Below are 20,577 nucleotides of genomic sequence, written 5' to 3' on the forward strand. Positions count from 1 at the left end.
GTTTTTCTGAAGAAGGGTCTAGGCCCGAAACATAAGCTTTCCTGCTCCTCTGATGCTGCTTCGCCTGCTGTGTTCATCCAGCTCTACACCTTGTTATCTCAGGTATTGTCATGTCCCTGCTTTTCAAAGAGACCCAGTGTCGGGTAAGTGGAAATACGTTCAGTGACAAGATGCACACTAAGTGCAAGCCAATGCAGTTGAGGCTCATTTGGATGGCAGGTAGCTTGCACCTAGAAGAAATGGGTTTCTAGTTTTGTTTCAATGCTTAGTGACCCTGTACAAAATGGGGTGCAGCAATGACCAGAAGAAGTCTACCTAGGCAGAACCCAGGCCTCTGATCAAGTCAATCAGACACATGATGGAATTTCCAGCCAATTTTGCAGATTTGTATACTATCGGTGTGTTAATGGCTTAAAAAGAATGTATTCAAGATATCACCAATGTTGAGAAGGTTGACATTTATTCTCAGTCCCTCACTATCACTAATAACAGCTTTCATATAAATAAACCATTTCAGAAGTCTCACCATGTTAGCATGAAAGTGGAATCAGAAAAGTCAGCCCAGGGAAAAGATGACAGATTTCTGTCTTGAATAAACCTAACTATTTACAGTTCTCTAATGATAATCCAACAGTTTCACTTTTATTGATGCCAAAAATTTATTTCCTACTCTTATAACCTGATTTTATATTCACATAGTTGGATTGGAGTTCATATTCTAATGGGTTATTAGTCTAGGCATCTGGATTGCTAGTTCAATCATGTAACAAATACAGCATCTTCCCCAGGTATTGACACAAGCTTTGATCATGAACGTTTACTCAGTTAACTTCAGCAGTGTAGAATTGAAGACACACACTATGTCTGGAGACTACTATAATGTGAATATTGTTTTAGCTTCAAATAAACCTGCTCTTCAAGTAAATGGAATCCACTTGCTTCACCGCATTACATCTAGATAAAAAGAAAATCATTACACTCCTGATTCCCGCTTCCCATCCACCTTATAGATGCAATTGTCCAGTCAATTCAGTTCACTCCACATAATATTAAGAACAGTCTGACTGCATGGGACACAGCTAAGATTGGCTGGAATAGCAAAGGGGGAGGCAATGGCCTAATGGTATTATCGCTGGACTGTTAATCCAGAAACCTGGATAATTTTCCAGGGACCTGGGTTCAAATCCAACCATGGCAGATGGTAGAATTTGAAGTCAATAAAAATATCTGGAATTAAGAATCTAATGATGACCATGAATCCATTGCCAGTTGTTGGAAAAACCCATCTGGTTCACTAATTTCCTTTAGGGAAGGAAACTGCCATCCTTACCTGGTCTAGCCTACATGTGACTCCAGACCCACAACAATGTGAGTGACTCTGAACTGCCCTCAGGGCAATTAGGAATGGACAATAAATGCTTCCTAGTCAGCAACATCCACATCCCGTTAATGAATAAAGTAAAAAAAGACATATGCACCTGTGCACGGTTGTGACACTTGAATCTAATAAGAAAGTATGTCCTTTTTGTTGAATGCAAAAGATTCAGGATAGGTCTCCCCCAAAACTAATTACTGTCTTTCATAAGCATCAGTAAACCATCTTCATAACCAATAAAGCAATGAACTTAATCATTGATGGTGCGATAAGTAACATGTACACACTAATATTCTTCTCGCCATTGTCATAGTGCTTCATCAGAACAAGTTGCCCTTATATTTCATTAAGCCTTTGTCTAGACATAGGCTGAAGAGATATACATCAGCAAAGAGGTAAGAGTAACTGTCCTTAGTAAAGCAGTGTTTGATTATGGTACGAAGGAGTCTTCATTTTGCAGACAACAGCATCATGAAAAAGTTACCGAACCAATAATCCAGAAGACTGGCCAAGTGCTCCAGTGACACAAGTTCAATAACATTTCAGATCATGTGGAATTTAATCTGGAGCGGATAAAAGCAGTAGGGAATTGTCATAAATTTCTTTGGAGAGAAAATCTGCTATTCTTACCCAGTCTGGCCAGTCTAGACCTACAATGATGTGTTGACTCTTTACAGTCATCTGAAATGGCCTAGCAAACCACTCAGTTCAAGAATAGGACAAATCATTTGATATCAATTCAAACAGTAGAAACATCACTGGACTAGAAACCCAGGCTCATGCTCTGGAGACATGGTTTCAAAACCCACCATGGTAGATGGTGAAATGTGAATTCAACAACGTTTGGAAATAAAAGCTCGCCAGTCTGTAAGAGTTTCTGGTAGACAAACAGGAGGTAGGAAAAACACAGCAAGCCAGGCAGCATCTGGAGGAAAGAAGCAGTCAACGTTTCGGGTATAACCCTTCTCCAGGAGCCGATAAGGTTCGAGAAAGAAAAGCATTAATGTAGACAAAAGAAGACAGTCAGAAATGGGAGAATTAATAATGGACAACAAGTATATGGCGGAGCAATTAAACAACTACTTTAGTTCTTCTTCTCAGAAGACACAACGAACTTCCCAGAAATGCTGGGAACTTAGGGTTTATTGGGAAGAATGAATTGAAGGAGATTAGGATTAGTGAAATGAAGAATATTGAATAAATGAATGGGACTGCTAGCCAGTAAATCCCAAGAGCCTGATTAATCCACATCCCAGAGTGCTAAAAGAGTAGCTTAGAAATGGTGGATGTGTTGGTTGTCATCTTCCAAATTTTGCACATTCTGGAACAGTCCCAGGAGATTATCTGAGTTCGGCGGGTAATAGGAAAGACAAATGGAATGTTGCACTTTATTTCAGGGGAATGGAGTATAAAAGTGGGAAGGTTTTGCTAGAACAGTACAAGGCACCAGTCAGACCACAACTGGAATACTGTGAACAGTTCTGCTCCTTGTATCTAAGGACAGATGTACTTGCATTGCAGGCAGTCTAATCCAGTCTAGGTTGACTCTGGGCATGGAGAGATTTTCATATGACGAAAGATTGGTTAGGTTGAACTTGTACTCATTGTAGTCTAAAATAATGAGAGGTGATCTTATTGAAACTGACAGATCCTTACCTTGACAGGATAGATGCAGAGGTTGGTTCCCCTTGTGAGACAGTCTCGGACCAGAGGGCATCATCACAGAATAGGGTGTTGCCCATTTAAGACAGTGAAAAGTCATAGACTCATACAGATCTATAGCACCGAACAGACCCTTTGGCCCATCAAGTCTGTGCTGGTCAAAACAACCATCTAAGAATTCTATTCCCATTTCCCAGTGATCTGCTCATAGACTTACAGGATTGTCAATTTGCTTAATTCTTTACCGTATATCGCTGTCAAGGCTGGGTCATTAAGTGTATTCAAAGCTGAAATTGACAGAGTTTTAATTAGAACGGGGATAAACAGTTATGGGGATAAGGCCGGAAAGTGAAGTTCAGGATCATCAAATCAGTCCTGATCTCACTGAATAGTGGAGCAGGCTCAATGGACTGAATGGCCCAATTCTGCTCCTACATCTTATGGTTTTGCAATAAAAAGGCTTGAGGAATAAAACACGAAATACAGACCGGTTAGCCGAACATCAATAGTAAGGAAAATGCAAGAGTCTACAATAAATAATATGATAACAGGCCACTTGGAAAAAAACAGGATTACACAAAGTCAACATGAATTTAAGAAAGGGAAAGCATGTTTGGCAATCCTATACTGGAGTATTTAGAGGATTTAATGAGCAGAATAGATAAGGGCAGAACAGTGGATGACATTTAGAAAGCTTTTGATAAAATGCACGTCAGGAGTTATTGTGCAAAAACATAAAAACAAGGTTCAGGTGATAAAATTCTGGCATGGATTAAGAATTTGCGAGCAGAGAGGAAACACAGATTTGGAAATAAAATGGTCATTTTGGTGTGTTAGGCAGTGACTAACTGAATAGATTAGTGCTTGGGCCACAGTTATTCACATTAGATAGCAATGATACGGATAAAGGGAATTAAATGAGTTTGCTGATGACATAAGACCAGGTGGGATTGAGGGTGGTGAGGAAGGCGGGAAGAGTTTAAGCCAATTTAGACAAGATGAGTGAGTTTGCAAAATCATGGCAGATGCGGTATAACATGGATAAATATGTAATTGTTCAATTCAGTAGAATAAATAGAATAGCAGAGTAACATTTAAATGGTTTCAGATTGGGAAATATTGATGCACTGTGGGACCTGGGTGTCCTTGCACAGCAATAATTAAATGCAAGTATGCAGGTGCAGCATGCATTTAGGAAGACAAATAGTATGTTGGCTTTCATTGCATAAGGGTTTGAGTAAAGCAGCAAGGAAGTCTTGCTGGAGAAGAATGGGTTCTTGTTGAGAGCAAATCTGGAGTATTGCAGCAGTTTTGGTCTCCTTACCCAGGGGAAGCTACACTTGCAAAAAGAAAGGAGTGCAGCTAATGTTCACTAGACTGATTCCTGGGATGGCAGGTTTGTTGTATGAGGAAAGATTGGGGTCACCAGGCCTGTCTTCACTGGAGTTTAGAAGAATGAAAAGGAATCTCACTGAGATATATATAATTCTAACAGAACAGGACAGATTGAATGCAGCAATATTATTTCCCCTGGCCTGAGGGTCCAGGACAAGGGGTCACAGTCTCAGGATATGGGTAGGCCATTTCAGACTAAGATGAGGAAAATTTATTCCGTCAGAGAGCAAAGTACCTGTGGAATTCTCTGCCACAGAAGGCTGTGGAGACCAAGGCACAGACTATGTTTAAGAAATAAATAGATAGTTTTCTACAGGCTAAAAGGTGCCGAGTGTGGGAGCATGGCATTAAGATGGCAGATCACCATGACGTATTAATAGGCCAAATTACAAACCTCTGTTGCTATCTTTTCCATTTCTAATGGCAACCATGTAACCATTGTCAATTATTGCAAAAACCCATCTCAGTTCAATAATGTACATTAGGGAAGGAAATCTGCCATCCTTACCTGGTCTGGCCTTCATGTGACTCCAGGCCCACAGCAACGTAGTTGACTTTTAACTGCCATTTGAAATGGCTGACAGAACCAGTCAGTTCAAGGGAAACTTGGGAAAGGCAGTAAATGCCCATGATATACACATCCCATATAAAGAAATTTTTAAAAAATAGTGGAAACAACAGATGCATACTCAGTCCCATTAACCTTTCAAGGCACTCTATATGAAAACGTGGGGACTTTTGCTAAAGCTGGAAAGCTGTTCCACTGTCGCATCAACAACAGCCTCACAGTGAGATTTAACAAACATCCTGCACAGTCAAAGTTCCAGAACTTTCTCATTATTTCTGGGTATGTTATTTCCTACAAACAGGAAAATTCCCACCAGACAGGCAAAATGGTATATAATCAGGAGAGATTGGCCCTCAGAGTTCAAACATTAGCAGCAGACCCCATTGCATCAGATCATGTACCACCTTCCCTCAAACGATGAATCAGTAAAAGACATAAGAACATAACATAAGAACATAAGAAGTAGGAGCAGGAGTAGGCCATCTGGCCCCTCAAGCCTGCCCCGCCATTTAATAAGATCATGGCTGATCTTTTTGAGACTCAGCTCCACTTACCCGCCCACTCACCATAACCCTTAATTCCTTTACTGTTCAAAAATTTATCTAGCCTTGCCTTAAAAACATTCAGCGAGGTAGCTTCAACCGCTTCACTGGGCAGGGAATTCCACAGATTCACAACCCTTTGGGTGAAGAAGTTCCTCCTGACCTCAGTCCTACATCTGTTTCCCTTTATTTTGAGGCAATGCCCTCTAGTCCTAGTTTTACCTGCTAGCGGAAACAACCTCCCTGCCTCCACCTTATCTATTCCCTTTATAATCTTATATGTTTCTATAAGATCTCCCCTCATTCTTCTGAATTCCAATGAGTATAATCCCAGTCTACTCAGTCTCTCCTCATAATCCAACCCTCTCAACTCTGGAATCTACCGAGTGAATCTCCTCTGCACCCCCTCCAGTGCTAGTATATCTCTTCTCAAGTAAGGAGACCAAAACTGCACACAGTACTCCAGGTGTGGCCTCACCAGGACTCTATACAGCTGCAGCATAGCCTCTCTGTTTTTAAACTCCATCCCTCTAGCAACGGCAGACAAAATTCCATTTGCCATTTTAATTACCTGCTGCACCTGCAATCCGACTTTTAGTGATTCATGCACAAGGACACCCTAGTCCCTCTGCACAGCAGCGTGCTGCAATTTTTTTACCATTTAAAACATAGTCCATTTTGCTGTTATTCCTACCAAAATGGATGACCTCACACTTATCAACATTGTACTCCATCTGCCAGACCTTTGCCCACTCACTTAGACTATCTATATCCCTCTGCAGACTTTCAGTGTCTTCTGCACACTTTGCTCTACCACTCACCTTAGTGTCATCTGAAAATTTTGACACACCACACTTAGTCCTCAACTCCAAATCATCTATGTAAATTGTAAACAATTGTGGTCCCAACACTGATCCCTGAGGCACACCACTAGCCACTGACCGCCAACCAGAAAAACACCCATTTACCCCTACTCTTTGCTTTCTACTGGTCAACCAATCCTCTATCCATGCCAATACGTTACCTGTAATACTGTGCAACTTTATCTTATGTAGCAGCCTTTGGTGTGGCACCTTGTCAAATGCCTTCTGGAAATCCAGATACACCACATCCACAGGTTCCCCATTGTCCACCATGCAAGTAATGTCCTCAAAGAATTCCACCAAATTAGTTAAACATGACCTACCCTTCATGAACCCATGCTGGGTGTTTCCAATGGGACAATTTATATCCAGGTCCAGGTTGTGAACAAGTTCTGTCTGAAGTCAGTTTGCAAGTTGATTTGTACGCAGGTCAGAATACAATGCAGGACAGTGTAAAATAGCCATTCTTAAGTACAGGAAACATTGTAAGTTGAATCTTTGCAAGTATACCCCAATATAGAAGATAGCAAGGGCACAGAATGTACTCTGGGTGAGGGAATCTGACAAGAGCCCTGAAGTACATAGCTGCTAGACTGGGCCTGTGGCAGCAATGAGAGCAAAGAGAAAGTAAAATCTTACTTGACCTTGGCCTCAAATCTTCCTATATACCACTCGACAAATGCATCTGTCCACAATAGTATTAGTCGGAGTGACCGTTGCGCAGTCCTTAAGCACACTGAGGGCAACCTCCAACATGTTGTGTGGCACTACTACTTCTTAAAAGGGACAGAATGAAAACCAACATAGGAGATCAAAGCTAGATATCCCACGAGACATTCTAGATCATTAGCAGAAAGAAAACTGTGTTCAACTACAATCTTTAGCTTCACAGTAATCAGAAGCAGGAATATGCAATAAAGCAACCTGTAATCATGAGCCTGCGTTTGGAAAAATAAAAATCACACCGTCACTTCATAGGGTAGTAACTTTTGCTTGGATGGTGAGTATTGCTGCTTAGAGACTGGGTCTAAACAATGAGTAGTTCTAAAAGATGTTAAAAATATTAACTGCTGCCAGTAAGTAACTTCTCTTCAGCAGGTGGAACTTGAACATAGTTCGTTCTGGTCCAAAGGTAGCTACTGTGCTACAAAACCTCTAACTCTTATATCAGCATGATTATCACTAGGGAGATGTATTCATTGGTAGTAAGGTTTATCAGTATTTTTAGGACTATTGGAAAGCAAGGCATATTAGAATTGAAAGACTTGTTAGCATTAGTGAGATTTAGTAGCAGCAACATAGACATTATTTAATAAACTACAGAATGGCAAGGTTACTCCAACTTTGCAAATCCACATGCCTGTGCAATGTGGGATCTCCAGGATGCTTTCCAAGTCCTGGATAATCATTTGTGCAGTAAGTGTCATCAGTTGTAACAGTTGAGCTCTACAATTACAGTGCGTCCGTGAGGGTCTTTATACATGAGGTCACCCCACAGCTTAAGACTCTGCAAGGATAGAGGAAATGGGTGGCCACCATAGTGTCAGAAAGAAAGAGGCAAATATGCAGAAATTCCCAAAATGCATCTCACTCTCCAACAGGTATTCAGCTTTTAAGAGTGAAATTTCATGTTTAAATTCAGCCAGAGTCAAGTCCAGGCCACTATGAGTAGTTCAGTTGCACAAGGAGGTATAACGGAGACAGGGAGAACAATAGTGATAGGTGGTACAAACTTTTGGTGAATAGATAGGCATTTCTGTGGGTGCAGATGAGAATCCAGGTTAATGTGTTATCTCCCTGTTGCAGGGATGAAGATGACATTGAGAACCTACAGAATGTACAGTGGGGTGAGGATGAACAGCTTGCAGCCATGGTTCACATCAGTACGAACAACGTGAGTAGTGGTGCTGTCCTGCAGTCAGAATTTAGAAGGCTAGGTAGGAAATTGAAAAACAGTACCTCAAAAGGGGCAAAGTCTGAATTATCCTCAGGGCCATGTGCAAGTTTGGAATTAGGAGGAAACATAGATTAATGCAATGCTTGAGCAATGGTACAGGGGGGAATGTTTTAGAGGTTTGAGACCCAGGGACTAGCTGTAAGGGATTTGAACTGTCTGAGCCAGACAGTCTGCACCGAACAAACACTGGGACTCAGTTCTTTGTGGGGTACTTTGCTAGTGCTAGTGGGAATAGGGTTAAGATTAGGGCTGGGTTTACAAGAATGATCTCGGGGGTGAAGGGCTTGTCAAAGGAGGAGCAGTTGAGGACTCTGGGTCTATACTTAGTGAAGTTTAGATGGATGACGGGGGATCTCATTGAAACTTACAGAGTACTGAGTGGCCTGAATAGAGTGGATGTGGAGAAAATGTTTCCATTTATAGGAGAGACAAGAACCTGAGGGCACAGCCTCAAAGTGAAGGGACAACTCTTTAGAATTGAAATGAGGAGGAATTTCTTTAGCCAGTGGGTGTTTAATCTGTGGAACTCATCCAGTTAAGTGCACATTATTCCATCACTGTCATGACTTGTGCCTTATAGATGGTGTGCAGGCACTGGGGATTCAGAAGGGGAGTTACTCCCTACAGCATTCCTAGCCTCTGGCCTGCTGTTGTAGCCACAGTATTTATGGATCTAGTCCAGTACAGCTTCCGGTCACTAGAAACCTCCAGGATCTAATAGTGACTCAGACAATTACAGCACAGAAAGAAGCCATTCAGCCCACTGTTTCTGTGTTGGTCAAAGATCTGACTACACTAATCCTATTTTCACACGAAATAACGTTCCCGGTCCAGTGACCCTGCTTCAAAACTGACATGTTCTGAACAAAGATCATCAGACTCAAAATATTAACTCCGTTTTCTCTTTACAGAATCTACCAGACCTGCTGACTTTTTCCAGTAAATTTTCTTTTGTTTCTGACTTCCAGCAACTGCAGTTCTTCGATTTTTGTTTAGTGACATAATGATGTACATATAATACGCTGGTAAAGCCACAATTCGAATATTGTATGCAGTTCTAGTCACCGTATTACAGGAAAGATATAATTGGTCAAGAAAGAGTGCAGAGAAGATTTACCAGAATGTTGCCAGGACTGGAGAATTATAGTGACAAGGAGAGATTGGAGAGATTGGGGCTGTTTTTCTTGGAACAGAGAAAACTCAGGGGCGACATGATTGAGCTATACCAAATTGTGAATGGTACAGATAGAGTAGACAGGAGGAACCTGCTTCCCTTGGAAGAGAATTCAAGAACCAAGAGTTATGGATTCAAATTAAGTGGCAGAAGGATTAGAGGGGACATGAGGGAAACCTTTCTATGCAGAGTGGTGGGTGTCTGGAATTCACTGCCTGAGTTGGTGGTGGAGACAGAGATCTTAAACTCTTTTAAAATGGATCTGAATCCGCACCTTAAGTGCTGTAAGCTGCAACACTATTGGCTGTGTGCAGGAAGATGGGGTTAGAAAGGGAACATGGGTGTTTTTGGGTCGGCATGGACAAGATGAGCCAAATGGCCCTTTCTGTGCTATTTCATTTCTATGGTTCCATCTGCCACTTGTTGAGCTTTGTGCAATAATCAGCGAACGTCCCCACTACTGACCTCGTGATGGAGGGAAAGGTATTGGGGAAGCACTTGGAAGACGTTTGGGACTAGGACACTTTCTTGCTTTTCATCAGTTATGGATCCAACCTGAAGAGAACCTCCCTCACTCCACACCACCCTGCCCCTCCACTCACACTGACTTCAGTCTTATCAAAGCTCCTTCATGGCACAGTCAAATGCTGCCTTATTATCAGCAGCCGTCACTGTTATCTCACATCTCACGTTCAGCTCATTTGTCCATGTTTGGACCAACGCTGTAATGTGTTCAAGAGCTGAGTGGCCCTCACAGAACGGGATCTGAAGGGTCTTTGAGTTAGTTATTCTTTTGCAAGTGCTACTTATTGAACTGTCTACGACATCTTCTATCACTTTTTGCTGATCAAAAGCAGATAGTTAGGGTGGGAATTGGCCCGGATGGATTTTTCCTGCTTTGTCTGAATGAGATATACTTGAGTAATTTCCACATTGTTGGGTAGACAGCAATTTTCTAACTATATTTGAACAGCTGGACTAGGGGCATGGCCAGTTCTGGAGCACAAGTCTTCAGTAATGTTTTTGGAATGTTAAGGCCCAAAGCCTTTTCAGTGTCCACAAAAACAAACTGCACGCAAAACTCCAATTATGGCTTTGTCAGTGTCTTATACAGTTTCAGTCATCTCATGATACCACCTCAAATCAACTTGATTAGTGGAAGCCTACATTTATGGATCTCTTAGTTAGTTCCTTCAACACTGTGATAATTTTGTGACTCTGTGGGCCCAAATAATCACATTTTAAGTTCAAAAATGCAGGATCTCTATTGGGTGCATTTATTGCCTCTCTCCATTTAGCTGACAAATCAGTATATTGTCACTTGGCACATGTAGCAGTAAAATACAGGATCCCAGTGTACATTGTCATAACAATTAATTCTTATTTCTTTAAGATTGATATAGTATTTTAATACCTGGCTTATCCTGTACTTGAACATTATCATCAAGCAGGAGGACCCCTCACTTGATGAGTAGTGCAGGAGAGCATGTCAGGAGCACAGATCTGAAAATGATGTGCCAACCTGGTGAAACTACAACACAGGGCTACTTGGTGACTGAACAATCAAAGCAGCATGCAATACAGTGAACTATGAAATATGCAAGGATAGATGTGAAGACAATGTTTCCTCTAATGAGAGAATCTGGAACTCAGGGTCATTGTTTAAAAACAAGGGGATTGCTCATTTAGAAGAGATGAGGTGTTTTATTTTCCCTCAGAGAAGGCCAGGAGTCTTTCAAATGTCTTCCTGCAAGGGTGTTGGAAGCATAGTCTTTGAATATTTTTAAGGCAGAGTTGGATGGATTTTCGATAAACTGGAAATTAAAAGGTTATCAGGTAGGCAGGAATATGGGTTGGAAATCACTGGCAGACTAGGCATGATCTTATTAAATAGGGGAGAGGGTCCAGGTGGCTGAATGACTTACTCCTGTTCCTGCTTTGTATATTTGTATTCTACAACCAATGGATCAGATCCTCAATGATCCCTTTTGCAGCTACAAATGATGGTGGACAATTAAATGATTAATCAGATGAGAAGGCTTTGGGAACATTCCCAATAATGATGTTGGAGCCCAGAAATCATTTGCAAGGGAAAGCTGAAGTGTGTGTATCTATGTTCAGCCAGAAGTTTCAAGTACTGTAGATGATCCACCTAGACTTGCTCCATGGTCCCCAACATTATAGGTAGCTTCAAATAGTCTTTAAACAATTTGATTGACTTCAAGAATAATCTGAAGGTACTGAACATAAAGGGCTCTGGCAACATACCAAAAAATAGCAGTGAAGAATTATGCTCCAGAACTGACTGCACTCCTCGTCAAGCTGTTCCAATCCACCTATAATCTGGCATCTACACAACAATGTGGAAAATTGGCTGGTTATGACCAGTCCACAAAAAGCAGGACAAATCTAACATTGTCAATTATCACATTTTCCGTCTCGAAGGCACCAATTGGGTCTGTGATTGAATACTCTCCAAATGTCAATAAATATAGTTCCAAAACACTCAAGAGGCTCAACATTATTCAGAACGGCACAGCCTGTGTGATCAGCATGTTACCCCCCATTTTAAATATTCATTCCCTCCATAACTGACACATAGTGGGTGCATAGCATATTCACACCTTCTAAATCATCAGCCTCTAGCATTGAAAAGGACAAGGACAGCATATTTCAGAGAACACAACTCTATTCTGTCACAGCATCATATTCCATATACAAGCAGCAACATTCCAAGGCTCTTTCAACAGCACATTTCAATTCATTAATTCGATGAAGAATAAACAGCACATGCATAGGAAGATCACTACTAGATTTTCCTCAAAGGAACATACTATCCTGACTTTAAAACATATCACTGTTTCTTCACTAGCACTGAGTCAAACACTTGCAAACCCTTCCCCAAGAGGACTGAAAAGTACCGCACAAGAAGTACTGTACCTGTTCAACAGGTGACTAACAAACACCTCGGAGAAAGCCAATAAATGTTGGACATTTAGTGCACATATTCCAATGTCACAACTTACTGGAGTAGCTCTCTGGAAGCCAAGTCCCACTATTCGTAGAATCATCACAAAAGTTAAAGATATTAAAATAAGTACACAAAATTCCTATTTATATTCATAGGTTGCTGAGATGGTCCTTATGATTCTTCTGCTGGTCAGACATTGTTTTTCAGTTGTCTTTCTCTGGATGCTTCCACTGGTTTGCAAGAGGCACAGGATGACCAGGTCACTTAATAAAGATCTCTGACTTCTCAGTTAAAAGTCACAACTTGCAAGCTGCATCTGTACATAACCAACTGGTTTCAGTTTATCTACAATCCAAATATCAATAATAGCTTGTTACTGTTTAAATGATATTTGCTATGAGTGTCAGTTTACTAGCGTTTTAAAACATGCAGCAATCTTTGAAAACACTGACTGTAAAACAGTTCTCCCTCATTTCAGTCTAAAATAAAAAAATACACAAGGAAAAGGTCCTTACACCGTGGATGAATAAAATACTATCAAGAATAACAAAAGTAAGAATATTTGGAAAAATAGCATACCTGATCTGGATATTTATCACCAATCCTTCCTCATCACTGACCAATGTTCTAAAGTTTCTTACACAGCAGCATTGTGGGAAAGTCACTACACAAAAACTGCAACAGTTCAAGTTGAAATCAGGTGATCATCTTCACAAGACAAAAGTGACTGGACTGAAATTTGCTCTCTGAAGATGTTTGCAGTTCAGTCACTTTTTCCCAAATCAAGATGTTTGCATGCAAAACTATCTACTAATGCAACTGAAAAAACACTTTTTTATTCAGGGTTCATCCAGCCCTGCACTCTTTAATTCATTTAGGTTTGAACACACAAATTGATACATTCAGTCACTCAGATTCACAACAAGAACATAGGACTGACAGAGATACGGTCATAAAATTTCATTTACAAATATTCTTTGTACTTTCATTTTTATACACAAATTACTTTGTTATATGGAACAGTGAGTAAAAAAGGAATTAAGGAAGTAAAAATGCACACTACGGTAACGACAAAAACACAGAAGATAATGTAGGATTAACTGTAGGAACACAAAATGCAATCAACATGCCACAAATTTGTTCATCATCAAGTTTTAAATACTGTTATCTTTCACTTATTTTAGTAGATTAGTTTATCTCTCAAATCATTTTATGTGCCCTTTTTATGATTGCAGCAGCAAAGTACATAGTCAATAACAATCTTAGTAACAAAGAAAACAGTCTGAAGTTAAATTTTGGGCGTGTACATGTTCTGAAGGTGGAGGTGATGTGGGTGGGGAAAGAAGGGTGGAATTAACAGGCTTACATGATCACAGCATGAATCATTTCCAGCTTGCAATCAAACACAGGACAGAAGTCTTGTTGAAAGAAGCAGAATTTTAAGCACTGGCACATCACCATCCACAATATGGGAGGAAAGCCTTGGCCTGCAGAACTCTCTCAGTACTGTACTGGATTATCAGCCTGTGCTCAAGTCTGGGAGGGGAATTTAAACACACAACTTCCTGAATCAGGCAAAAGTGCGATACCAAAGCCACTCCTGTGCAGGAGAATCCATAAAAATTATAAATACAATTATCATGCTGTCTCGCTTCCTACTTTGATCTGTTGAAATAACTTTCTCTAGTTTGATCAATACTGTGCAGCATTCACATGAACCAAGGTGAAAACCCCAGAGTTTTAAATAAGGTCACCAAATATCTGGACTTGCGAATATGTATGAGGATGCCCAACAGCCTGCAGAAAATGCCAAATGTACTTTGTGAAACCCAGATATTAAAATAAAAGCTGGTGGGAACACAACACAACCATTGCAATCAATTTTCAACCCCGATCTTTACAATGTTCCCTACCCCACATGTCCTGTTTTATGAAATGTGGGAGGCTAATACATGGGGTAAAAGTTCTTCCTGACAGAGTCCAGTAAGAGAAATAACTTACCTGTCAGATAACTGACCAGAAATAAAGGAACCAGTCAGCACTCCCCCAAAGAACACTGACATAGCAAATGGCGCTTTCCAGTCATCATTGCATACCAAGTTCCACTGAAATGCAAAACAAAATGAAAAATGTAATTTGTGTGGTTTAGGGAAAATTACAGACAAGCCATTCAACTGAAATAGATACACAGAAACAGGGTAGGAGGAAAAGCTCATTCAGCTCATCAAAGCAATGTCAGCACAGGCCTACAGCATTGCTTGCACCATCTAATGACAGAAAGATGTTGCTCCGAGAACTATGATCACGCACATCTGTGTAGTGATTATAATATAATAAAACATTTCAAGATATTTCCTGGAATATTATAAAACCAATATGACACTCAGACACATCTTTTATTCTTTAATTGGATGTGGATGTCACTGGCAAAGTTAACATTTATTGCCCATCCCCAATGGTCCTGGGGAAGTTGGTGAGGAGTCATCTTGAACCACAACAGTGCACCAGATGCAAATACCCGACAGTGCTGTTAGAATGGGAGTTCCAGGACTGTTGATCCAGCAACTGTGAGAGAGTATGTGTGAAAGTGGCATAGTTCCAAGTCAAATGGACAAACGAATTAAGAGCAAAGTGGACCATTTGATCCCTCAAGCTTGCTCTGCTTCAATAAGATCATGGCTGATTCATTAGTGTTTTGATTTCTACATTCTCATCTATCTCGATGATCTTTGATTCCCTTGCCTACCAAGAAGCTATCTACCTTTACCTTAAAAATATTCAATGACCTCACCTCCACCAGCTTCTGATATAGAGAGGTCCAAAACTAAATTTTCCTTATTTTTGCCTACATTTAATTTTCGAACACAGACCACTAGTTCTGTTTTCAACCCAGGAGAAAACATTCTTTCCTGGTCCACATTGGTGTGTCAAGATCCTTTTGGGAAGAATGCACTGTAAACCAACCACCACTATTTCATGATCATCACAAATGTGAAAATGGCCAATTTAATCATAAAAATGGTTCATTTTGACTGTGACCACTACCTAAAATAAAATAAACCACACCAGTTTTAATTAATAAACAAGAAAGCAAAAACCTATTTATTTTGAAAAATTTAACCTTTAACATGTAGCAAAATTGATTTTTTGTTCTAATTTGCAAACTATTGCAATAATATCGTGGGCGGAAAATATTGGCAGAAAAGGAAAAACGAGGTGACTCTCTGGCAGTTCTTTAGCTTTTGGCAATGATATCACATAGTTTTCGACCATAGCAATCCTCAATTCAGTAGCTAATCAGTTGGACCTAGGTCTTGACTTGAGTTTGACATGTTACTTTCTGCGGAGTTTTTGGCTTTTATTTATTTTCCATTCACAGGGAGAGGCAGAAAGATTGCTTGCAGGTTTTTGGAAGCTCAAATCTAACAGCGCCTCAGAGCCTAAACAAACTGTACTTAAAACTAATCCAGAAACCATTGCTGGGAGTAAAGACCATATTTCTTTTTCTGCTTTCTTGCTTGTGGACTGAAATGGGAAAAAAGCTGTTTTTAGAACCAAGGATTGCTACACTGCTTAAAAGCCAGCAACTTGCAAAAGTACCATTTATACTGCTGCTTGTTCAAAACAGTGGTTGAAGTCTGGTTATAGACAAGCCAGGGGCCTGCATATGAATGGCAATTCAGCTGGCAACAAGTGGGTGACTGGTCTGTGAACTAGTGACCAGTTATTGATAACAAAGATCTCCTGCTTATTAATAACCAAGTGATTATTTCATTGGTAGCAGAACAGCTTGATCATGTGAATGCTTGAGAGAGAAGCAAATGGATCTTAGGAAGGAAAGGATTGCTGGGTATTTTTGCCTTGTAGTAAAAACCACCTCAAGATGATCATTGGCCAGAACTTACGTGAATGACTGTCACTTGCCATTTATCAGCCAATACCTGAATGCTACCCACATCCTGTTTCCCGAGGCACAACTGTTTCAACATTGCATGAATGGTGATTACACTGAACATTGCACATACAACCACCATCTCATATCTGAACATAAAATGGAAGGAAGGTAATTGATGAAGCAAGTGAAGATAGTTGTCACAGGAGACTACACTGATGAACTCATTTAACGGTGGTCATTAACAGTTGAAAATTGTCACAGGTGATCTGGTGGTGAGGAAAGCCATTCTTTTGCCTGTGATAGCACTTCTGGATATTAAAAAAAAAATCCTGAGAGGTCTTGTGGTGCAGTAATATTGAGCCAGGAGATCTTGGTTCAAATCCCATCTGCTCCAGAGGTATGTAAGTAACAACTCTGCACAGGTTGTTCAGGAAAAATATTTTTAAATGTCATTAAAAAACTTAAATAAACAAATTGCATTTTATCAAACACATTCTCTAACAATTCACAACAAAATGGAGGAACTCATTCAATGATGGTTTTTATTTTTGTGTAAGTGCCATTTGATGACACTTTGCATTCTTTGCTAATGATCAAGAGGGCACTGATGTAGTGGTTATTGCATGGATTTAGCCAGCCCTTTGTGAGTACAGCATATTGTTAAATGAATGCCAGCATTGCAGCTATGTGGCATAAGGAGGTATTGGGACAAAAGACCAAAAGCTTGGTCTAAAAATTAGGTTACAAGGAGTGTTTTATAGGGAAAAAAAATTCCAGCGAGATACAGGGGTTTAACTAGGAGATTCCAGAGCCCAGAGCCTAGGATTTTGAAAGTATAGCCATCAGTCATAGATAGACTAGCATCATCAAGTGGACACAGTCAGAGGAGTTTGAAGGGTTGAGGGTGAAAGAGATTGCACAGAGGGAGAGGTGATACCATAGAGGGATTTGAAAAAATAAAGCTTTAGCCTCAATAAGTGCCAGTGTTCATGAGCATGATGGGTGATTGAGTTTTGGGTAGCAAGAATTTGAATTGTATTGAGTTTATGGACTAGGTGACAGTGGCCAATAGAGCAGTAAGATACTTAAGTCAATAGATTACAAAGTCATGGAGGAAAATTTTATCGGCAGATGATTTGAGGCTGGGCTGGAATTTGCTGACATGACAGAGGGAGAAGTAGACAGTCTTGGTTATGACACATCCCACTCTAGAAACCTGAGCACATAATCTGGTCAACATTTCAATGCAGTGCTGAGAGAGATTATTCATTTTGTAGAAAATATTAAAATACAATTTCTTCTACCCTTTCAGTTGAATTTACAAGATTCCGTTGCACTATTTGTAGAGAAGCAAAATAGTTTTCATGCCAACATTGCTGAAAAGATTAAGATTGTTCATCTCATTGGTATTTATGGGATATACTGCCACATTTTCCATGTTACTAAAGTTTTTATGTTTAAAAAATACTTAATTAGATGTAAAGTACTTTTGGTCTTACTAAGGATGGATGTGTAAAAGAATTTCTGGCCAATTATATGCAGACAGTATATAATTTTGCACTCTTGTGAAATCTCCCAAATATATTTGCCAGTTAAAAGAAATAAATAAAACCACTTGACAACATTCCATGTATTTAAAATGACTTTTTTTTCACACATTCCAAAATAGAAAAAAATGCTAGCATGGTTGTACATTAACAGATCCAGTGACATTGAGACAATCATAATCGATGGGCCATCCATATTTTCTGTTGTTAAAAAAGGGCAAAGGGGCAAGTAGGCAAAAAGGGCAGTTCAGGCAGTGAGGAAGAAGAGATCAAAGAGGTCATCAAATAAAAGGCAAAAGGGAGTGAAAGTTGTTTTAGAGAAGAGGCAATGCATTCGCCCAGAGTTAGCGCTAATAGCACATTAAAGATCACTTCTGACTGAAAGCAAAAGCATGAAAATAAGATACAGGCACAGAAAAAGAAAAATGAATGGCAAGAGTAAATGTTCTGAAGTTGTTGAACTCAGTCCAGGAGGCGGTGAAGTGCTTAATCAAAAAATGAGGTGCTGATTCTCCAAATTGCACTGGATTTCATTGGAACACTGCAGCAGGTTTAGGCCAGAAATGTACAAACGAGACCAAGGTGATGCATTGGAATGACAAGGGAGTGGAAGGCAGGAGACATGCCTGTGGATTGAGTGGATGTGTCCCTCAAAAAAGTTGCCCAATCCATCTTTGGTCTTTCCAATGTAGAGAAGGCAGCAAGTACATGAGCCAAATGACCGTAAGACATGGGCCATACAGTTCATCAAGTCTGCACCGCCATTCAATGGCTGATCTGATATTCCTCAACTGCACTTTCCTGATGTTCCCCCATAACTCTTGATTCCCTTACTGCTTCAGAATCTGTCTATCTTAGCCCTGAATATACTCAACAACCTAACCTCAACAGCCCTCTTGTGGTGAAGAATTCCACAAATTCACTATCCTCTGAAAGAAGAAGTTGCCTTGAATGTGTGACCCTTATTCTGAATTATGCCCTTTGGTCCTAGACTCCCTGACAAGGGGAAACAAATCTTCTACAACTACTCTGTCATGTCCTCCAACAATCTTGTATACTTCAATAAGTTGGCCTCTCATTCCTCTACATTCCAATAAGTACTTGACCTCTCCTCGAAAGTAGTGGTTTCGTTTCTGGTATCAGCTTAGTGAGCCTTTCTGGACCATTTCCAATGCTAGTGTATCTTTCCTTCGATTAGGGCCCCAAAATTGTTCACAGTATTCCAGCTGTCATCTGAAACCTGGCTGTAGAATATTCTCATTCCTCATCCAAGTCATTTAAATAAATTGCAAATAATCATGATCACAGCACTGATCACTGCATTACAATAATAGCTACAGGTTGTTATCTGCAAAATGCCCCTTTGACAAGTACAAGTAAAATGTGACTTCACCCAGGAGGAGTACTTTGGACCTCAGGCATATAAGGTAAAGAAGGTAAAAGGCAAGTATTACATCGCAAAATTCCCTAGTTTACATTGGGGCACAACAGATTTCCGAACAGAGTATAAAATGGTTAATCAGCATTCAGAATTATGGCTTTTAAAATTTGTTGTGCCCAATGAAGATATGTAAATCTCAATTGCTTTAGTATCAATTGGGAACAAAGAATTAATAGAATTTTCAAATCAGAATTAACAACCAAGAGAGCTAAAGGTTCTTCAAAAAGTCCAGACCACACTAGAAGGCCAAATCTGAATTGATTAAACTTCTCTCTTCATGGAATTTAGACAGAAACCTATAGATTCAACGGACCATTTTGTGAACAGATGCAGAGAAAGGGGTTTATTTGTGTGATTTTCCAGATGGCGAGCTAGGAAAGAGAACTAACAGAATGACTGAGTTGGTGAATACATCCATCCCTGTGATTGCATCTACCTCCAACAAACCTCTCCAGAAGGATTTGCAACACTGGCCCCCATTACCTGGCACTGAAGATGGAAGCAGATCCTCACAGGATGATGTAGCTTACAAATCCCTTGAATAAAAACACCCAAAGCAAGACATGTGGAAGGTGTAGCCTTCTGCACGTAATGCCCAGCTTTCAATCAATTTTGCAAGGCATTTGACAAGAAAGGCCAGTGGCAGAGTAGGTGAACAAGAGCAAAGGCTGATGCAGCTACAAAGAGCCATGCAATGACTCAAACAGACTGCATACAAGCAGTACATTTGAACTACGATAAAGATCATCTGGTATCCTGCCAGAAGAGTATACTTGAAGTGATCAACAAACCAGCATCTGTCAATGTATGCATCAAGACAGAGAAAGTGGTAAACATGTTTCATATTGATGTTTTCTACATGATTGACAATGTTAACAGACCATCTGATCTGTTTGCAAAAATTCAAGCTATCTGTCATCAGAAAACTGATGACTGTTTGTTATTGGCAAAGATTGACATAGGAAAAAATATCATATACTACCTGTGAATTCTACAAAAAAAAATGTTCCAACAGACATGGGATGTTATGACAAAACTTACGAATGGAAAACTTTCAGCATACAATGCTTCAGGGATAGTAGGAACTGCAGATGCTGGAGAATCTGAGATAACAAGGTGTAGAGCTGGATGAACACAGCAGGCCAAGCAGCATCAGGGGAGCAGGAAGGCTGACGTTTTGGGCCTAG

General features: G+C 40.1%; 1 protein-coding gene across 1 annotated transcript in view; it reads right to left on the bottom strand.

Moving 5' to 3' along the window:
- LOC109922049 (solute carrier family 22 member 5-like) overlaps positions 1 to 16,541 on the bottom strand; it is a 186,001-nt gene extending 169,460 nt beyond the window's left edge. The window contains exons 1-2 of the mRNA XM_048603984.1: positions 16,413 to 16,541; positions 14,509 to 14,681 (exon numbers count right to left, since the gene is read on the bottom strand). Of these exons, the coding sequence (XP_048459941.1) occupies positions 14,509 to 14,681; positions 16,413 to 16,541 (302 nt within the window). The remainder of the gene's footprint in view (positions 1 to 14,508; positions 14,682 to 16,412) is intronic.
- Positions 16,542 to 20,577: the final 4,036 nt, after the last annotated feature.

Source organism: Rhincodon typus, chromosome 12 (genome assembly GCF_021869965.1).
Source record: "Rhincodon typus isolate 14 chromosome 12, sRhiTyp1.1, whole genome shotgun sequence".
NCBI classification, from domain to species: domain Eukaryota; kingdom Metazoa; phylum Chordata; class Chondrichthyes; order Orectolobiformes; family Rhincodontidae; genus Rhincodon; species Rhincodon typus.